The 19,754-nt window shown below is 37.4% G+C and overlaps 1 protein-coding gene across 1 annotated transcript in view; it reads right to left on the bottom strand.

Moving 5' to 3' along the window:
• The window catches only part of PARD3B (par-3 family cell polarity regulator beta), a gene marked incomplete at both ends in the record, with an annotated part of 424,820 nt that overhangs the window by 192,291 nt on the left and 212,775 nt on the right, over positions 1-19,754 (bottom strand). The window contains 3 exons of the mRNA XM_080620282.1: positions 1,208-1,337; positions 4,321-4,491; positions 10,121-10,306. Of these exons, the coding sequence (XP_080476408.1) occupies positions 1,208-1,337; positions 4,321-4,491; positions 10,121-10,306 (487 nt within the window). The remainder of the gene's footprint in view (positions 1-1,207; positions 1,338-4,320; positions 4,492-10,120; positions 10,307-19,754) is intronic.

Genomic DNA, 19,754 nt, shown 5'->3' with positions numbered 1-19,754 from the left:
GCAGTTGCATATGTATTTTAAGGAAGCATTTAAAGGTGTTTGCTGCATTTTGGTCCTTCGGCAATGACTAACTCTACAGGGCAGGCTAGCTCTGAGGATGACCCTTTTCTCCTCTAACTACAGAATCAGTATAAATTCCATATAAAAGAAATATAAAGTAGATTTAAACAGAATGATCTGATCTTTGGATATTTACAATGCTGGAGCCTGTATCTAATTCTTTGCCTGGAGTCACTGTCAAAAATACCAGTCAACACAATTATTTACCCCTAAATTACACAGGAGTTTCTCTTGAGCTTTACAGATGCAGGCTCTTCGGTTTTGGTTAAAACAGTCATCACAGCAGCCTATGAAACTACTTTTTGCAGGCCACCCAGATCCCGCAGTTGTCTCGAGAAGTGGGAAAAATCATGCATAATTCAACTACATCAAAGAGAATATTTTTTTTTCTTACTGGAAGGTATTTAAGTATGTGCTTGGCTTGAAGGATAACAGCACACTTAAAAGGAAAGGGGTCAAGACTATCTCAAATGCTTGACTTTTCAGATAACTAGTACCTTGCTGAGTTAGGTGCAAATTGGACAGATATTACAGCATGTCATCAGAAACACAAGATGACAGGAAAATAAGTAGTATTAAAAGCTCTTATTTATATGTTTGCATTTGCTCTTACTTGCAGGTTTTCTTTGTACAATGTACACATCTACCTAATTTTTCTTAATGAGTTCATTAATATAATTCCAATTTGTAAATTAAGGAAATGTTTTTAACCTTTGAGCAAATTTTACCTTAAGTCTAAAATAAGCAAGTGTACTTTATGATCATCATGCCTTTGTATATATTCATTTAGCTTATAATAACCTGGGACATAATCTAAGAATTCAATGCAAAAATCATTGCACTCATTAAAGATATATAGAAAATAAACATTTTGACAACATATATTTTGCACTCATCAGTTGTTTTTTTATCCAACCTTACGTGTTGGGGCAACGAGCTAGAAACTGTTACTTAAACTGGAATTTGTGCCAGGAATCTAATTCACAACTTCTGAGTCAGCTCTCCCACCCTCACTGGATCTTCAAGCCTCAAAGTAACATAGCATGCACTTACCCTAATTAACTGCTTTTACAGAGGCTCTGGATTATCAAAAACCAAAACAACAAAGCACTTTCTTTTAGCACAGAGAAGGGTATATAGACACTACCTTTTATTCTTTCCTGAGGACTGCATGTTACAAATGGCTGAAGAACAGCATCATTGCGCCGAGAAGCAGCTGTGAAGTTATGACTCCCATCAAAGGCTGATTTTTGAAAGACTCCCTGGTCTGAGCGTTCCTAAGGGAAAAACAGAACCACACATTGTAACAAAAATACCTAAATGTTCAACAATGCAGAAGATCAACCATCACTACAGACAGTGCAGAAATACACTGCAATGTAATGTGTTCACTGTATATTGCTTCCTTTCAAATGAGAACTTGAAAGATATCTTCAAAATTACTGTCTGTTTTGCTGACCATGAAATCAGACAATACCTAAGCTATAACAATCATTAAGGATGATGCACAAAAATGAAGACTGGTTTGGTTTTTTTTTTATGACCCACAACTGGCTTCATTCAAATTCTCCATCTGGGAGGGCAGCTTGTGACATTGTCAACACAAGAACACGGGCAATGCCAATGGTATTTTTCTGCCAGCCAGCTGGTTCCCTTCTCTCAGAGACTGAGTGCATATGTTCCGACGATCACACACTAGAGCAGTTTTGCAAGTAAAGATACACCAAACTCCCAAACACAGGTCTTCTGGCTAGCAGCTAAACAAACTCCTGTCACACCTCTAGTCAGCTTTTCTTTTGAGATATTTCCCACCCCCCATACATGCCATATCGCCTAATTTATTCTCCTGAGCAGTTGCTCAAAAGCAAAAAGGGGGGGGGGGGAAATAAATCACAGATTCTAAAACTGGGACAGACCCAGAAAGATGTTTCTGTACTCGTTATTCGGGAAAAACCGAAAACCCACAGAGGGGACTACTGTGGATAGTTTTTAAAATAACCTTTGTAGTTTCTGTGATTTTATATCTGCTTTTTAAAGGGGCCTCCAACTGTCTTCTATTCTTAAACTGCATGTTCATTACACCAGCGAATGTTATGCTAAATATGCCATTCCTTAAATCTCATATAGTCACATCTGCAGAAGAAATGCATGTATCTATCTAACCCTTACAATTTCCTTGTAAAATGACACAAAGGATTTAATCCATTGGCAAGTGATGGCCTGCAAACCAATGCATAAGGACAGTGTGTTACATCACCTTGCAACCTGCCTTTCAAGTAATAATAATAACAACAACAGCAACAACAATAATAATGGGCTAATAACAATTAAAATTAATAATAAAATGGCAAAAAATGCAACTCAGAACACAAATCAATGCTGGAATGCTCCTGTTGACAATACAGTTACAAATGTAGTCCTAGTGGATAAAGCGCATGCAACATGTTCTCCTCCTTTTCAGTGCAGCATGAGGTATTTGAAATAACTATTTTGAACCTCTGTACAGAAACATACAGCCACTGACAATTATGTTTCTTCTGGATACTGGAAATTCTTTAGTTTACATAAGATACTGGTAGCTAACTTAAGCCTTGCAATATCCCAACCACTACTATGCTGGAGACTTGTACCCAGTGGGATAGACAACCTTAAATTAACATCAACAACAAATCTGCTTTCCCAGCTCTTTGATAAATGACACAATCAATATCCTAACAGCTGATCAGTAACCAGCCTAATTAGAGTGTTTAGCTTATAAAACATAGCTGTCATGGAAGATCTCCATTAGTGTCCTGACCAATAAAAACAATAATGCATTTCTAAACATATTCTCCTTCTACGAAGCTGAGATGCAGTACTCAGGAAGCTGTTTTGGGGAAAGGGAAGAATGGGCAACAACCCATTTCTGCTATGGTCTCCAGGCTCAAATGGAATTACAATTGAACCTAAAGACTACCCTATAAAAAGTAAATGAATTCTATTCAATCAAGACTTCATTATGCATTCTTTATAGCGCATGAGTCAAGATTATTTACCACTTTCATATATCTGGATAATATACAAAACTATACACTTAACTATAAAAAGCAGTCTCATGCCTTTATAAGTTCAGTCTGATGTTTGAGCACAAGTTTTTGTCTTTTAAAGTTTGGCTTTTGTTAAATGAAGAAAACTTGAAAAAGTGAGCTTTATTTGAAGGTGAGCTACCTTTCTTATGTCACATGAGTGCACAGGAAATATAACATACACTTCATAATTTTTCTTACAGCATAATGCTATGTCTCAGGGAAAAGGAAAGCAAAAATCCTCTAACACATTCCAAAACTCTTAATGAGTATTTCTCATATTTCCCTGGCACGACTGAGATCAGTGAAGCTTTTGCAGAGTGTCCTCCCAAAGTCTGGCAAGTAATATACTTCTAGATCTATTTCTCAGTCAATCAATGATGGCAGTAAATCAAATAGAAAATTACCAAGAAAATATTAAAAGTTAATGATACTAAAATAGACCTGCATTCTTTTTTCCTGTCTGATATTTTATGCAAATGCACCCACAAACATGATTGTTCTTAATATCTTAAAATGGTCCACCAATGTTTATTAAGTAAGAATCTTGAAATCATCTCCTGGAATTCTATAAAGGGATTTATTACAACCTTTTAATACCCCAAATCCACTCATGTATTTTTATTTTAAGGAACTGCACAGATGTTAAAAAACTATTAAAATTTTACTCTAGGGTCAACATTAAAAGCAGAGTGGGGCAGCCATTATACATACGCACGTCTATGTGAGATGAAGAGTGTGCACATTTCCATGAGCTCTAGAAAACATAACCATTAAAATGTCTTTCTCTTATTTTGTTACCTTACTTAAGCAATTTTTATGGTAAGCAGTTCAGAAACCCATCCTGAAGGGGTGGCTTTAACTGACCAGGGAAAGTAAAATATTAATTCCTTGACGGTTAAAAGAAAAAAAAAAAAAAAAGAAAGAAGGTGAGGGGACAGAACCAGAAGAACACACACACACACACACACACACACACACACACACACACACACACGAAAATAAGAGGCAACTTTTAGCCTGGTCTCAACAGAAACAGCAGGACCAGGAGATACCAACAAGAAACACTCCAGGAAATCAAGAATTCATTCTGCCAGGTCTCTGTGTGACCCATACTTCAGCCACCATATCTCTTGTATGAAGAAACACTGGGAGCAGAAAGACATTCATCTAATAAATGCATTTAGTGTTTCACCTCTGTCTGCACCTCTAGTCTCCTGAGAACTACCAGCTGGATCCTCCCACGAATGTTCCCCTCCATGGACATGGAGCGCCTCAGTGTTTCCATAGCCTCATGATTTGACTTGCCCAGAAGTGACTCCCCATTTACTGCAACAAGCTGATCATTTACTCGCAAACGACCATCCTACAAGCAAAAAATAAAACCAAAAGGTTAAAAAAAATATATATTATTAGGCAGAAGTGCCACATACAGGAAAGCAAGATGCAGGCAATCAGATCTTACTTTCTAAAATTTAAGAAACAAGAGACTGCATAGTACCAGAGAAATCTGTTGCCACTAATCGGCCTTTTTTTTTTCCCCTCCTTCTACTCTGCTTTGGGAAGAGTTCATTGGGCAATTGCAAACACAGAAGTGCACGCACACACTGCTGTTTTTCTTGCATATACAATTTAATTCGTATCAGTTCTAAAAATAAAACAGGAAAAGAAGCATTTGGTTAGTTAAAAGGACTCACATGATAGCTATTAGTATCTGCAGTGCAAACACAAAGGAGTACTGCAATGTTATTTTCCATGCATTATTATCTGCTATTAGGGTTTGGCAAGAAACAGCTCCAAAAATTTTGTCTTAGAGTCTGACTAGTGTCTATCTTATCAGAATTACCATGCCACCATATGCAGTAGTGTTCTCAGTTCAGAATGGCTAAGGCTTAAGCATCCTTATTTTAATTAATGCCATTCAAGTATTTTAACATCTAAACCTGCTGTCAATAACAAAACTGGGATTGGACTAGATGATCTTTTGAGGTCTCTTCCAACCCTCGGGATTCTGTGATTCTGTGAGCCATATCAAGTAGCCTATGCTTGGAAAGAAAAAAGTCATTCAGTTTCATGGCCAAGGTTAACCGACATTTGTGGGTGTAATAAAATCGTGAACACTGCTATTTTGTGACTTAGGAGTCCTAGTGCTGTTGCCATTATTATCTGTGATTTATTTCTTTTCACAAAAGCATGTGCCTTAGACTTTTCTCTCTTTAAAAAGAGGATAAGGTCTATTTAATTAAGAGACAAGAATTTCTTTTTAAGCTAGTCAAGTTCACAATTATCAGGTTGGCATAATTCCTCAAAGGAAGAGAAAGAGTAAGAAACTGGAGACATCCAGTATAGAAGGGCAGTAAAGAAAGAATGTCAGCGAAAGACCTTGGACAGAAATACATTGCTTAGTTAAAATGAATCTGATTCATTCACAGGCTCACTACATACTCTTCATACAGTATTTGTCAGAACTATTTACATATTTCATGCATTTAAGTAATCAAAACCACATTTGCTTTTTGATTTTTATTTTTTCTATCACTAAGATGTTCAATTAACTCTTCTGCTATTGCTGCCAAGTTTAAGTCGTTGGTGCTCAAGTAAGTTACAGCAGCAGTGACAAACCCAGCTTTAGTAAGTGATTATTTTTGTTGGAACTGGATATCATCATTACTATGGCAGAGTATGAATAGCCACAGAGCTGAAGTATTTTAGCATATACTAAAATCCAAAATAAACTGAGAGGGACAAGAAGATGGAAAGACAGAACTGGAAGATGAGTCAGTAAGCGAAGGAAAATGAAGAGAAATAAAACTTTTCTCAGGAGGGTATGGGAATATAGGATAGGAAACAGCAACGCCATTTGGAAAAGATACTGAAACCTCTCTCACCTCTTTGTTGAACATTTCATGCCAACTTAAATTTACACACAGCCAAAGTCAATAGGTTAACCCCACCCTTTTTCTACATACAAAATGATGCCATCACACATGCTAAAGTTTAAGGAGAGAAGAGTTAACATTGTTGAACAGGGAGTTTTATTATTTGCACATGTTGCAATTCCTCTGTGTTCCATCAAAATTTGCTGAAATGAATGGAGCCATTCATGGCAACAGGAGTTTAAGGAAAGAAGAATTTATTCTTTGTGAGTTTCTGTAAGGCTTTCAAAATTTTACAGGTCCTCATGTCCTCCTCCTCTGGTCCCACAGGTTATTGGATTACTTTTTTTCCTTTCTGTGGATGAACACCCATGTATAAATATACATTAAAGCTTCTTACTAAAGTATATACAAATACAACGTCAAATGCATCTTGTCATGACTACCTCCATTGACTATGCAACTGTCCTGAACACAACGTGTGTTTTTAAATGAATCACTGCAGCCTCAGAAAGCTCAGAATTGGCCTGATAATTGCCTTGGAATACTTTTGTATGAGACTTTGTGTTTATATTTTAATAATGTCGGTTCTTAAAGAGCTTCTTTATAGATGCATCTCCCTCCTTCCCACTCTGTTACATGCTCCATTTTAATGCAAAATTCAACTGGAATTCAACACTTCAGCTATGATCTGAGAAAAAAAAAAAAGTATGCATGCTTTACAAGTGCTGATCAACTACGCTTGCCAAGTCACCTGCACAATGCAGGTTGGAAAACAGCTGAACGCTGTTTCCACACATGCTCAGGTAGAAGTTATTTCACAGACAAAACTTTTGATATATTAAAAACTGAAAAATAAAAAAAATAATTCCAATGTCTGGACAGTTTCCACTCATGGATTTTCACATCACTGGTGTTATGGCCTGGTTTAGAAGCCTGAACTGCAAGACAATCTGCTTGGCTTAAAACAAAGTAAATGTTGTTTTAACACGTTCTTAACTTTCATCTCCGAAAGGTAGGTTTCTTTGTGGCTTCCAAGTAGAAAAACAACATTTGGCACTTCAGCAAAACAGTTTTCAAATGCCATCTCCGACACAGCAAGTGAGCTAATCTATTAAAGAGTGAAGTTACTGTTCCCCTTGCTCATTAAAAACAATTATTTTAATGGAGACTCACAGCAATGGGTAGAACCATACACCCCATGGCTACCATATTCAGGCAGTCAGACTCTCGCTTTTTACAATAGAGCAGGGAGATATAATGCCATGTTCCTTGTGGAGTTTTGTTTTTAATCGAAGCACACCTGGTTACTTCCCTTATCACATCAGTGACATTTCCCTTAGAAGAAATTCCTTGATAGCATTTACTGGAATCATCCAGTTCCCCACACACTGCACACAACAAGCAACAGCACTCAAAAGCCCCAAGGAGGTTCAAGCTACACCATGTTTGATTTGAACAAACGCACACATATAAAATACTCCCTTATTTTTTTCTAATAAATGCTCTGCTGCATTTCAGCTGCGGTAGGCAGCAAATAGCTCATCATCAGGAATGCATCACAAGTGAAAAGCCAAGATGTCTCAAGGTGAACATGAAGGCTGAAATCCCTAAAGCTATGGGGGACAGATGATGCATTTAAACTCAGTCAAATGTTTGTTTTCTTCACATGAAAGGCTCTGAATAATTATAAATATCAAGTATTTCAGTAACCTCTTTATCTTAGGGATGATAAAAAGTACAGACACTTCAAAGTTGCAAAAGGAGGTTAAAAAGGGACATAATGGTTCAATCAGAAAACTCTAAATGCAGAAGTGAGAAAAAGTGAGAGAATTCTCATGTCAGTGACCATTATGATTTCCTCCTGTGATAGTTTCCCAAGAAAACTATGTACATTGAAAAGCAAATGCACAAGTCTAAATCCGTAATACCCTGTTTCAAAGAGTTACAATGAATAGCATGGGAAAATGCTCTGGACAACTACCAGCTGGAAAAAAAGGCTTTTTAAAAAACCAACCTGGTAGAAGAACATATTTAAAATAAGGACAGTAAGGACATCTTTAAATATTTACACATAAAAATGTGCACATTTTTTAACTTGATACAAGAAATTTTATTAGTTGTTAATACCCACTGATTATGTTCTATATAAAGGTCATTAGACAGGAGACAGACAGCTGTTCTCCATCCATATGCAACAGTTAACCGTGGTTCTTAAGACACTGCCAGAATGACTGCATTCTATGAGTACTTATAAAAAAAACATATCAGAAAGATTCTCTCAACAGTTCTGGGCGAAGCTAGACACTCATTTGCTTTGGAGCCTACACTCAGATGTATTGCTACACAGCTGTAATAGGCGAAAGGGTTATAACAAGGTAGATCAGAGAACAGGTCACAGGACCACAGGTTATCATGAGACAAAATGATCTTCTGGCCATGGTGACTGTCTGTGCCAGTTGCTTGTTTACTTTGGTGTGAGCACAGAAATCTTGCTTTGTTAGTACGCAGACCCCTCAAGCCAAGCTTTGGAGTAACTATGGAAGAACAGAGAATGGTAAACATACAGAGCTAGAAAAGGTTGTTTTATATGTCTATGATGTGACAAGTTAGGAAGCCAGCCCACTTGTGCTGTCAGAATATGGCTCCACAAGCTTTGCTATTCAAAACACTGAGTTTATCTGTGGCAATACAGACTGCTACAGCAACTAGTGTGGACAATCACTCAGGGAACACAAATCTGGGAAAGCAAGGAGGGCAGCTACATTTTCACAGTAAAATGAGTTGCAGTTCATAGCAGACATGCACATAAATTGAGTTTATCCAGCCCTAATTTGTCCAGTCGTTCCTTAACTCATTTCTGATACACAAGTAGATGAGCTTATTTCAGTTGCATTTTAGCCCTGAGTTAACCACAGTCAGTACTCTGAACTGCATATACTAGACTCAGTTATACTTGAGAAGATCTGAGCTTTGAAATAACAGTGGGAATAGGACAGGTAAATAATAGAAGCAGGGAAGTATTAAACATTCACATCAAAGCTAAATCTTGATTATTGCTATTTACTAGCCGCTGTAAATAGATGATCATGAAAGTTTTAATGCTGTGAACTGTCTTACTCAGCAGGCTGATGTCAGTAGAGGAATTTACATACAATGAATTAAAAGCTATTTTTACAGAAAAGAGAACAGTGAAGAATTGCTGAGATAACACAAGAGAAAAAAGATTACCTTATGGATCCACTAAAGTTAAACATACTAGCCCTGAAAGATTAACACTCTTGTTTCTGATTTCAAGAAAGTTCCCTTTTCAAAGTTTTATTCGGGAAAAAACCCGCAGTCAATGTTTTTTCCTAAAGATTAGAAAATAATTCAAATACTTTCAAATCATAAAAATGCCCAACAGTCCTTGTATAGTCCTTAGAGGGAGCACAACAATTCACACACTTTCATTTACCGATTTAATATTACCGATTCAATCCACCTGAGGAACAATTGGTAACCTGCATAACTGATGGCAGGCTCAGCCAAGTCACATTTTTATTACAGTGGTAAAAAATATTTGGAATAAAAAAAGAAAGAAAATGATGAGCTAGCTTTTCATTTACAGCATAAATTAAACTCATGTTCCTTAACCTCACAGAATCGTCAATTTCTACTTTTTTGTGAAGAAGTTTGTCTTTTGATTGTTTTTTACAGGTCTGCCTGTATCACTTCTGGGAGGACTAAAATCAGTGCAGATAGACAATAAATAGGTATTTTAGATAGACAAAAAATAGGTATCTACCACGGAGCCTAACAGCATGCAAGTTTTCTCATGCACCTCTGGAAGCTGTGGGGAAGCCGGGAGACGGCCTTTCCTCATCCCCTTATCCTTCACCCTTTTCCCCATTTCCTACAGCACCCAAATGCCCCCTAACATTTCCACCAATTCACTTTCCTTGGGGCAAACCCTACCACACACGAACAGAATCTTGGGACAAAACAGTAGATTTACAGTTCACCTAAAGGAATGAGTGAAAAAAAGTTATTACTTTCTAGAATCGAGTGACATTCAGTACTTAACATAGAAACATCAGAAATTTAATGCAGTCACCATCTGATGGGTTTCTTCCATACCTTAAAAGCAGCACCTCCATGAATAATTGATTTTATGAAAATCCCAAGATCAGCTCCAGTCTCCCGAGATTTGTTGCCTTTCAGGCTCACACCAAGTCCAGCAGATCCAGAATCATTCAGAGGAATCTCAAAGGTCAACTGCTCTGTGGTTTCTGGAGAAAGAATACTGCAGTTCGGCTCTCCTTTCTGTTGGAGAAAACAAGGATGAAAATACGAGTGAAAAGGGGACAGAGACAATGGATGAGTTCTATCCATAGGTTCCTAAGATAAGAAACAGTCCTCTTTTCCAGAAAGTAGCTTGAAGAAACAGCCTTATAACGAACAGTACATTTAGTTGACATTTTGTCACGACATGGCTTAAAATGTTATTTTTAATGATACCCACAAAAATGCATAAATAGAAGGTAAAATAGCTTAGTTCCACATGATATGAAACTGATGTTCCAGCATAATATAGGAAAGATATTTACTTTAAACACAGCTGCATTAAAAATGTAAGCCATAAAAATCTCAACATCTTTACATGCAGCTCACAAACTGTAACAAGAGTTGTACTGTTAAATCCCATTCCCTTCTGAAAACTGAGATTCATCCTTAAAAAATTATCCTTCCCTTAAACCTGTCTACAGAGGGAAGCTGGTGTAACAAAAGCAAGGGTGAGAAATGAAAACGCAGTAGCTTATTCTGCACTAACTCCCTTTGCACATACTTTTAATCCATAGAGGTTTCTTAGGGTTTTTTTTACTCCTGGTACAGGTTGATCCCACAATTTTTCCTAGATTCGACTGCTGTTTACAAGACTGTCAAGTCAAGTATCCAAGTATCCAAGAAAGGACCTTCTCTTACTGTACACTGTATGTGCAGTTTTGTAGTGTTGTATGTGGTTGAGGGGGTGGAGATTTGCCTGTTTTGTTTTTTCAAAGCAAGTTAGAATAATGAAAATAAACAAAATCAAATTCGTGCCTGAAATATTCATACTGGCAACTCTACAGAAAAAACTAGGACAGGAGACCTACTATGGAGTAAAGTGCTCATGGAAGGTATTACTAGAAAAAACCTTATGCATCACACCCAATTTTACTGCTCTCTTCCATATCCATATAAATCGAAGACAATTCATTAGTTTATGCTTCTTGTCATTTGCATATTTTTTATTCTAACAGGAGTGTTAAAAAATTAACAGGAAAAAGCAACATGAAAAGGAAATACAGAGAAGTACAAGTTGAAAAAGATGACTGGGGGCTGCTTGCAAGCGTGTCAAAGTCTTATGTTAAATTATCAAGTAGAAGCCACACACAAGGAGGAGTGAGGTAGCTGGGCCAATCCTCCTTTTACCTAATGAAGGATTGTTTACAGGGCCTAAGCTGCACTACATACAGTATCAATGCAATTGTCAGCAAAGGTACCAGCAGCAAAGATATTTTATCAGCAGCCAGAGTAGTCCCCTATATTCATCTATTATGTGGTCTGATCAACACAAAATTCAGAACCGAGAGCAGAAATTACTGTCCTGAAGCAACAAATGAAGTAACCACTAAGTAAACTTTCATTTATTTCAGATGCCCTTTCACTGACGAGAAGCAGCCATCGGCTAGAGGAATCGCATGAGCCAGAGCGCTAGGACTATAAACCTCAATTCCAATACACACCATGCTCACATTCTTCCTGGAATGTAACTGCATCATATTAAGTCGACACAATTTGCCTAACTGTGAAATATAAAAATGACATAGCACCAACACTGACAATCGTCTTGATGCCAGCACTTGTCTCCAGTATGTTACTCATTTGTGCTTTTGTCTTTGTTCACCAGTAGACAATTCTCAGTTACAGATCTGTCACTTTTATTTCTTAGCTGTGGATATTGAGACATCCTGAACATAACTCCCCAAAACCTACAAATTCATAACTACTGTGAACAATACAGAATGATAATTTGTAAACACTCCTGCTCTGACTTCCTTCAAAAGAATCAGTGTAAGGGAAAAGCCTCACTATTTACTGGCCTTCTAACTACAGCGTTTTGCATTTAAGGTTTTAGAAGAAAGATTTTCTGCCCTATCTTCTGTTTTACAAAACATACATACGCTTGCCAGCCAATTCACAACTCTTAGATCAGAAGTCTACTCAAATGGAACATATCTTGTCCAGATATTGACAGGGGTTTTTCTCAGTGTCCCCAACATGTGATGTCTCCTGCAGTCCTTCAGGACAGTCTAGTTTGTATTACTTTCCTGGTGCCCTAAGCAAGCAGCTCCTGTTTGCTGCTGCTATTTTTCTACTTTAATGCATGACACCTGCACCAGACTCTTGCCCCTTCTGTATGTCAATATTGTGATTTTGTCTCTCCCAGTGCTACAAGGAAAGCAGTGAGGCGGCTTATTGTCACAGGACATACATCTAGTTCAACACAGTCCAATTACCCTAAAAGACTCTCTTTTCATTATATTCAATCTTACCATAAGATCTAGAAAAAGTTGATTTAAAAATAATGCTGAATAGTACTTAAAAGAATTTGTTAACCATGAACGAGGCGAATAACATTTCAAAGATTTCACAAGGATGGGTAACAGGAAAGGAGATGCACATCTACAAATCATTAATGAATTCATTATCAGACCAAGTAAACTCTGTCTTTATTCCCTTAACATTTTCATTTGCTACTCAATGTATGGCATCTGATAGCAAATGCCTGGTAGTCGGTCTACAACATCAAGACTCCCTGGTGCAAATACAAGATTGAAAACTTGTCTTTATGGGAGTATGGGAGAAGCAGCAGAAAGGAGGAAAACCAGATGAGAAATAAAAAGGGATGAACAGAACCTAGAAAAGCTTGATTACATCCTATACTTGCTAAATGGTCTCAAATTATTATCCTGATGATAGTGCTCTTCCCCAGGAATGCATTTTTACTGATGGCCAAAAGAGCTCCAGCCATCCTTAAGTTAACAGCTCATCAATTAACTGCTTCATTTGGGCAACTAATTTCATGAGTGATGGTCCCTGTTCCTAGAATATGCACGTATGAATATTAAATGCTGCTAGTGACTCATACAGCTGGATTCCTACTGCCTCTATTTCCCTGACTTTGCTAAAACATTATCCCAAGACATCAATACTTTACAATAGAGCAACCATCATCACCTGAATTATTGTCTGGTAAAGGAAGTCCTCTTCAATGCACTAATGCTTGAATTCTATTAGAAATATTTCTTATCTTAAGATTGTCCTAGAATCTGTATTCACTCAAACACAGAATGAATGAAAGGAGCTACAACACAAATATGTTTCTAGCCCAGGAGACACTTAAGTTTAATGTTGTAAATTACCCAGTTAACAATCACATTGTGTATTTTCCATGACAAATGTATCACATTTCAGCTCTTCAGGAATTAAATGACAGTACTACTGAAGTTATTCCCTACTGCAGACATAGGTAACTAACTCAATGGTGCTATGATGAATGAGAAATTCTGGCATAAATCAAAGTCCAGACAGCCCAATGATAAGACCTCAAGATGGTCAGAACTTTGAGGTGGCCTGGCCTGTACTTTAAGGTGGGTACACTGAAGACAGCAAAAGGGCTTTTAAACTCTTAAGTATTAATTAAACATACTTAACAGCAGAACAGGTTAAAGTTAAAAAAGAAAAAATCCCAAACAAAACCAAACCCAATCCCTCCAAAAAAGAACAAAACTACACACACACAAAATCAAACCCTCACAAACCCCCACCAAACACTTGAAAAATCAGTCTCCACTGCTCATTTTGTCCTTGCTACTGCTTACTTTGTCCTTGTTGGGTAGGTGCCCCCTTCAAGCTTTACTAAAAATGCCTGTCATCTTTCAGTGGCTTCCTCAGCTGCAACAAGCTCTGAACAGTCCCCTCTAGATACGCATGCTTCCCTTCCCAGTCACCTCTGCAACTTAGTGATGTTTGTTCCCTACTATTTATAGGGGTCTGCCAGCTGCAGCTCCTGCTGTAAAGCTCCCTCCTGGTTGCACTATCCAGCATTCTACCTAGATAGTTCCTGAGCTCTTTCAACTGCTTGCAGAAGACAGTCTCCTCTCTTTCTCTAGGTGGTTTCTCCTGGACCAAATGCAGCAGTCAGAAGTCAAAGAGGCAGTCTATCTGCTTGCTGTCCAGAATCAGCTGTTAAACAAAATGGAGCAAACAACTGAACAGGCACCATCCCTCACGAGGAAAATCAGGACAGGAATGTTTTCATCTACTGAGACACCTGCATGGTACTTCAGTAAAATGAATTCTGACATTTACTGAATCACCACAAACCAGACAAAAAAGTTCGGAAGAGTTTGCATGAAGGTGAAAAAATACAGAATTCGCTAGATTTGGGAGCAGAAAGCCCTAATGATATGTGCTAAATAACATTCAGAAATGCAGACTGAATTTATTCAGTCTTCATTCATGGGCCTCAGGATATGTTCAATTAATTGATATTCTGCCACTGATTTTACTTAATTTTTAGATGCACATCGATACCTCAGGTCTCCGATTTCTTAATTAAAAGCCTATAATAAAAGACTTACAACAACCTAGCATTCTACTGGTATATAATTTTCACCAGCAAATTCTCAGTATTTTAAACAGTAATAAAATACTCGTAGCTTTCTCTTATTCCCAAAGCACACAAAACCTGCTCAGTCACCAGTACAAACAGAATTGTAACCTTTGAAAAAAGTACTCTGCATTGTTTTCTTTCCCTTTCTACTTAGTCCCTGGTTATATCTACTCAATATTGTGTCAATCCTCTGTCTACCCTGGGACACCACTTTCAATTAGTCCTTTTATTTAATCTTACAACGCCTGTTCTCATTGACCACGGTACTTTTGATCTGTGGATTTATGATAATCTAATGCATATCTCTCACTGGAAAGGTTGCCTTATTTATCCCCATTGTTCTTTTGCCAAAAGAGAAGCTTACAAAAAAATTAGCTCTCACTTAAGGCAGGAAGGAAATAGCATTTGTTTAACACAACAAGAGACCTTTCAGTACCTGTCTGCTGCCCTTGACCAACACACTATTATGGTCTCTCAATATGCTGGCTGCCCCTTGCCTGGCTGCTCATTTCTGATAAGAGATGCCAATTCCCTGGAGTGCCATTCAGAGCCAAGAGCAAAAGGCAAGAGACCCAGGAGGGTTATTTTCAAAGGCTTATGAAGGAAATAAGACATTTACATGCTTTTGCAATTATTTCTGAAAAGAAAAAAAAAAAAGAAAAAAAATGTCTGTAAGAGTTAGAGAACGGCCTTTAAATTGTGGCACCACATAACTATTACTGGCAGAAAAGCTTGAACAAGAAGTTTTTTCTGCAGAAAAGCAGAAAAGATGATTATGTCCTTATCTGTGCTATTCTCTAGGTTCTTTCCAAGATCTTAGCCACAATTAAGAAATACTTTGCTGACAGCTCATTTACTCACTATAAAAATCTACGCGGTATTTGCAACAGATATATAGTAATGCTCTTGAAAATAATACTCAAAGGTAATGTACTACTGTAATCTTGTCACAATCTAGTAAATAACTGAAGTCATTGCTGCATGTATTCATCTTTAGCATTTCTGACAGATGCTTTCAGATTGGCTTCTTTAAAATCATCTGTATTCCATACTGCAATAAAAACTAAATTGTCACTAATGGCACACCCTGCTAAGACAAAAAAGCCAATAGCAAATCCATGGAGATATATCATATTGTACTTGGATATTTTTTACATTAACACAGCACACTACAAATTTGTGTCATATTAGATAGAATGGTTCTGGTTTGAATTATGTAGACTCGCTGGAATTACAGCTTTGAAAACTGACAAAACTATATACAGCTCTCCATCCAAGACAGATACATCACATTTCACTGTTTACTATTCAGTGTCAGAGGACATTTCAAAACCAGAGAGTGCCAAGTTTGCCTGACATGCCTATTTGAGATCCTATAGCAAGTTTCACCCAAGGAAATGGTGTGTCTTTGCAAAAGTGTTTTGTAATTTAATGCAGCACTGCTCTTCAACTTATAAATGCAGTCTCACTTAACCTTTTAATTTACGTAACTGTAGGAAACAGAGGGAGAAGAGTTAACTTGCTCAGTCCTCAATCAAGATATGCCCTACTGTGAAAACACCCATTTTCATCCCATGTATGGGGTTAACCATGTACTTAAGCACCCTACTGAGCTGGAGCCTGATGCAGTTAATATACCTTGCCACTTAGATCCTAAAGTCTTATCACTCATGAAGATGGAAGACTGCATGGTATTTTCAGGGTGAATTTAGGATTGCTGTTACTGCATACCTTCAGAATATATTTCTGGCAAGCAGGTCACAATATTGATGTACAAATCCAACTCTTTAGTTGATTTACTGGTTACTGATTTTAAAGGAAGAGTAAACAAAGCAATAAGCACTGTATAATTCTTTTACGTCTACTTCAAACACCACATGCACACGTTTCACGTAAAGTCAGCCTAAGAAAACCTTTTTCATGGATTCTAGGGCAGAGAGACTTTTAAAAATATTCGTATGGTATGTGGAATAAAGCTGGTGAGCCTTGTAAATGGCCAGATACTACAGTTGCCAGTAAGATTTAAGAATTGCCCAAATACTTGGTTTTATTAAACATAAATACTGTAAATCTGGCTAATGCATCTAAAATGTATGGATAAGCGATTTCTGGTAAGAGACAGACTTTATATGCCTCCATTCTAATGTATACATACTTCTGATTTCATAAAGTGGGATGCCAAAAAATTTTGGACAATACCAGAGCTGAGACTCATGCTATCAAGTAAACAGTTTTCATTTCCCAATGCTCTGAGGTAGGGTTCCTCAAATTAGGAGTTTTTGGCAGTAATCCTGTAAGCAAATATCTCAGTATCCCAGTATCTCAGGGTATGAGCAACATTATGCTCTCTCCTTACTTGTCTCCACTCTTGACTATTTCTTTACCAGCAGGCAGAGCACCATTAGAAGTTCTTGTCGGCAGTAAGTGCTATGACCAGAACTTTCAGACCACCCTTTTGAGGTTCATTGTATTAGCTGGAAAATACGAAGACTGAGGTCTGAAAGACAAATCATTGCTAGATCGTAACACTGATAAGCTTGACAGCGAAAGCAATAGCAGACCAGATGTAGCAAGGTCTCTGCAGCCTTGAAAAGGCTGACTACCACTATTCACACAGAAAAGCACAGTAAATATGCTTGCTGTATTTGTAGTTATACTGGCACTTCACAGCACATGAGAGCTCATTCTGCATTTCAAAATTGTTGAATCTAGTTTACATTAAAAAAAAAAAAAAAAAATCACTTTTTAAAGATACCTGAATTATTCAAGCAATTTATTCCCCTTTGGTAAGTTACGGAGTCCCACCAAAACATGGGATAAAGGGATACTTTCTGCCACACCTTCTGTTCGCTGTGACAGGAAGGACTGTCACATTCCTTCCAAACAGTGATCTTCCACTGACTTTTATAACAAGCACAGTAACTAATCAACAAACTCAGTGCACAGTTTCCAGTACTTTAAGCTATAATGAACTAGTAACCGTCTTCTGAAATAGATAATGAAAGCTGAAAACCTTTGAAGGAGCTGTACTACACAACATTTTCACTCTACAAAGGTACATTTGTGTAGATACAACCTACACTAATTTCTCAACTATTCCAGATAAAGAAAAGCTACCCCAAATTAAACACTCTCCTTCAAAAGTTCTTGAAAAACGCACCCCAACAAACCAAAAACCCAAGACTTCTTAAAGCCTACACAGTTTATAAAACTATTCAAGAGAAAACATGTCATGTGTGTTCACAATATCCTTCTCTTCATTAACACGGAACAATTCAAGAACTTAATCTTGTATATGTTATTAAAAACCAATATGCATATTCACCTACCCCCTCGCCCCCATCAGATTCTCCTGCATTTGAACAGCGATAACACAACAGAGAATTAGTAATTGCTGGAATCACTTTCTGACTGAAATTATTTTACCATTTCTGCTTAATTGAGCTAGAATCACGGGTTTAACCTACCAAAACAGGTGCAAAAATGGTTAAGTCTAGGTTGAAATTCCACCTATCATTTCCTGCACATAAAAAGGCAAGAAATAATTAAAAGGAAGCCATAGAAATTAAGCCTTGAATATTAAAACCAAAAAGGACAACACTTCAGGCAAACAAGTTTAACTAGGAGAAAACTGAAACATAAAAGTTAATCATATGGTAAAGCAGAAAAAATGCTTAACTGAACTTGCCACTCATCCTGCTTCCTTTTAACCTGTGTAGTAGATGTGTACTATAAAGTAAAAAGAAGACTCAGAGGTAAAGATCAATTACTACATTATATACATTGCTGTTGTTCTATTAGTTTTTGTTGTAAAAATGCTGGTTTTCCTCCATTCTTCAGGGATCAGTGAATATGCCATAAACCATAGAAATACTGATTACATTTGAGACTGTCAAAGCTATCTTAAGTAAAACAAACATGCAAAACCTGTACTATATATGTGCTCTAACTTAAAGAAAAACGCATTGAAACATTTTCAGTGCTATGCTATTTCTGGCAACTGCAGAACAGGCACATTCCTCTGCTTATGTGCATCATATCCTCTATTCAGAAGGCTCATGAAAAATGACAATAAAGAATTGCACAGGGTCATGGTGTGGAATGAGTTACACCAGAGCTGTTCTCATTCAAGTAGCTTAGCCTGTTTTACCAACACAGGGATAAGGACAGACAAGGGGAGTAAGTGATCTTTACATCATTATTTTAAAAAAATGGCAGCTCCAGATCACACATTTTCCCTGGAGAAAATACATGATGCAACAAATACACATGATCAAAAGATCGTATTTTCAAAACACAACAGAACGATAGCCACAGTTTTATGTGTATTCCATTTACTTATATAAGAGCTGGAAAATCCAAATCTGCCCAGTTAAGCCAGTTTCCCTCTATAGTATTCACCATCCTTTCGAAAACAATCACTGTTACATAGTTTAAAGCCCAAATGCACCTTAAAGAATGCACTAATCACCGGCTACTCTGTAGAGTGCGGTAATTAAGTGAATCAAGATCTTCCCCTGAGTTTTGGAATCAGCTCCTTACTCAGCTGCTACACTGTCAACAGCTGGCATGAATTACTGGGAACATTTGGCTAACTGGATAATAAGGACAACAGCCTGTGGTTGGTCCAAATTCTACTTCACTGGTCTGCTTCAATTACAAAAAAAAAAACCCCAAAACAACCAAAAAACCCCAAACCTCATTCGATCCCCCTTTTCTTTTTTTAAACCAGTAACAACACTACAAAGATTGGGTTTTCTATTTTATTCCCTCATTACGTGCAAGCAATGCAACTGTCCAACTCTCAGATGTTGTATAGGCTGGTGTAACTGAAGGCCCAATTGCCTACAATTTTATAATGCCTGTTTGCACCACTGACTCATCCTCACCCACATCTCTCTTGGCTGCTGTGGTAAATGTTTGCTACACTGAATATATTTTCCTACTTGCTAGCAATTCATCAGGATAGGTCACAGTAACAAAACTCCAAACTCTGCTCCCATCTCGCTTGCTGAAGAGAAAATATCCGTGAGACCAAGCTTTCTCCAAACC

The sequence above is a fragment of the Psittacula echo genome (assembly GCF_963264785.1).
Source record: "Psittacula echo genome assembly, chromosome: 6".
Taxonomy (NCBI): Eukaryota; Metazoa; Chordata; class Aves; order Psittaciformes; family Psittacidae; genus Psittacula; species Psittacula echo.
The sequence above is the reverse complement of the archived record's forward strand: the minus strand, read 5'-3'. Positions and strand labels throughout refer to the sequence as shown.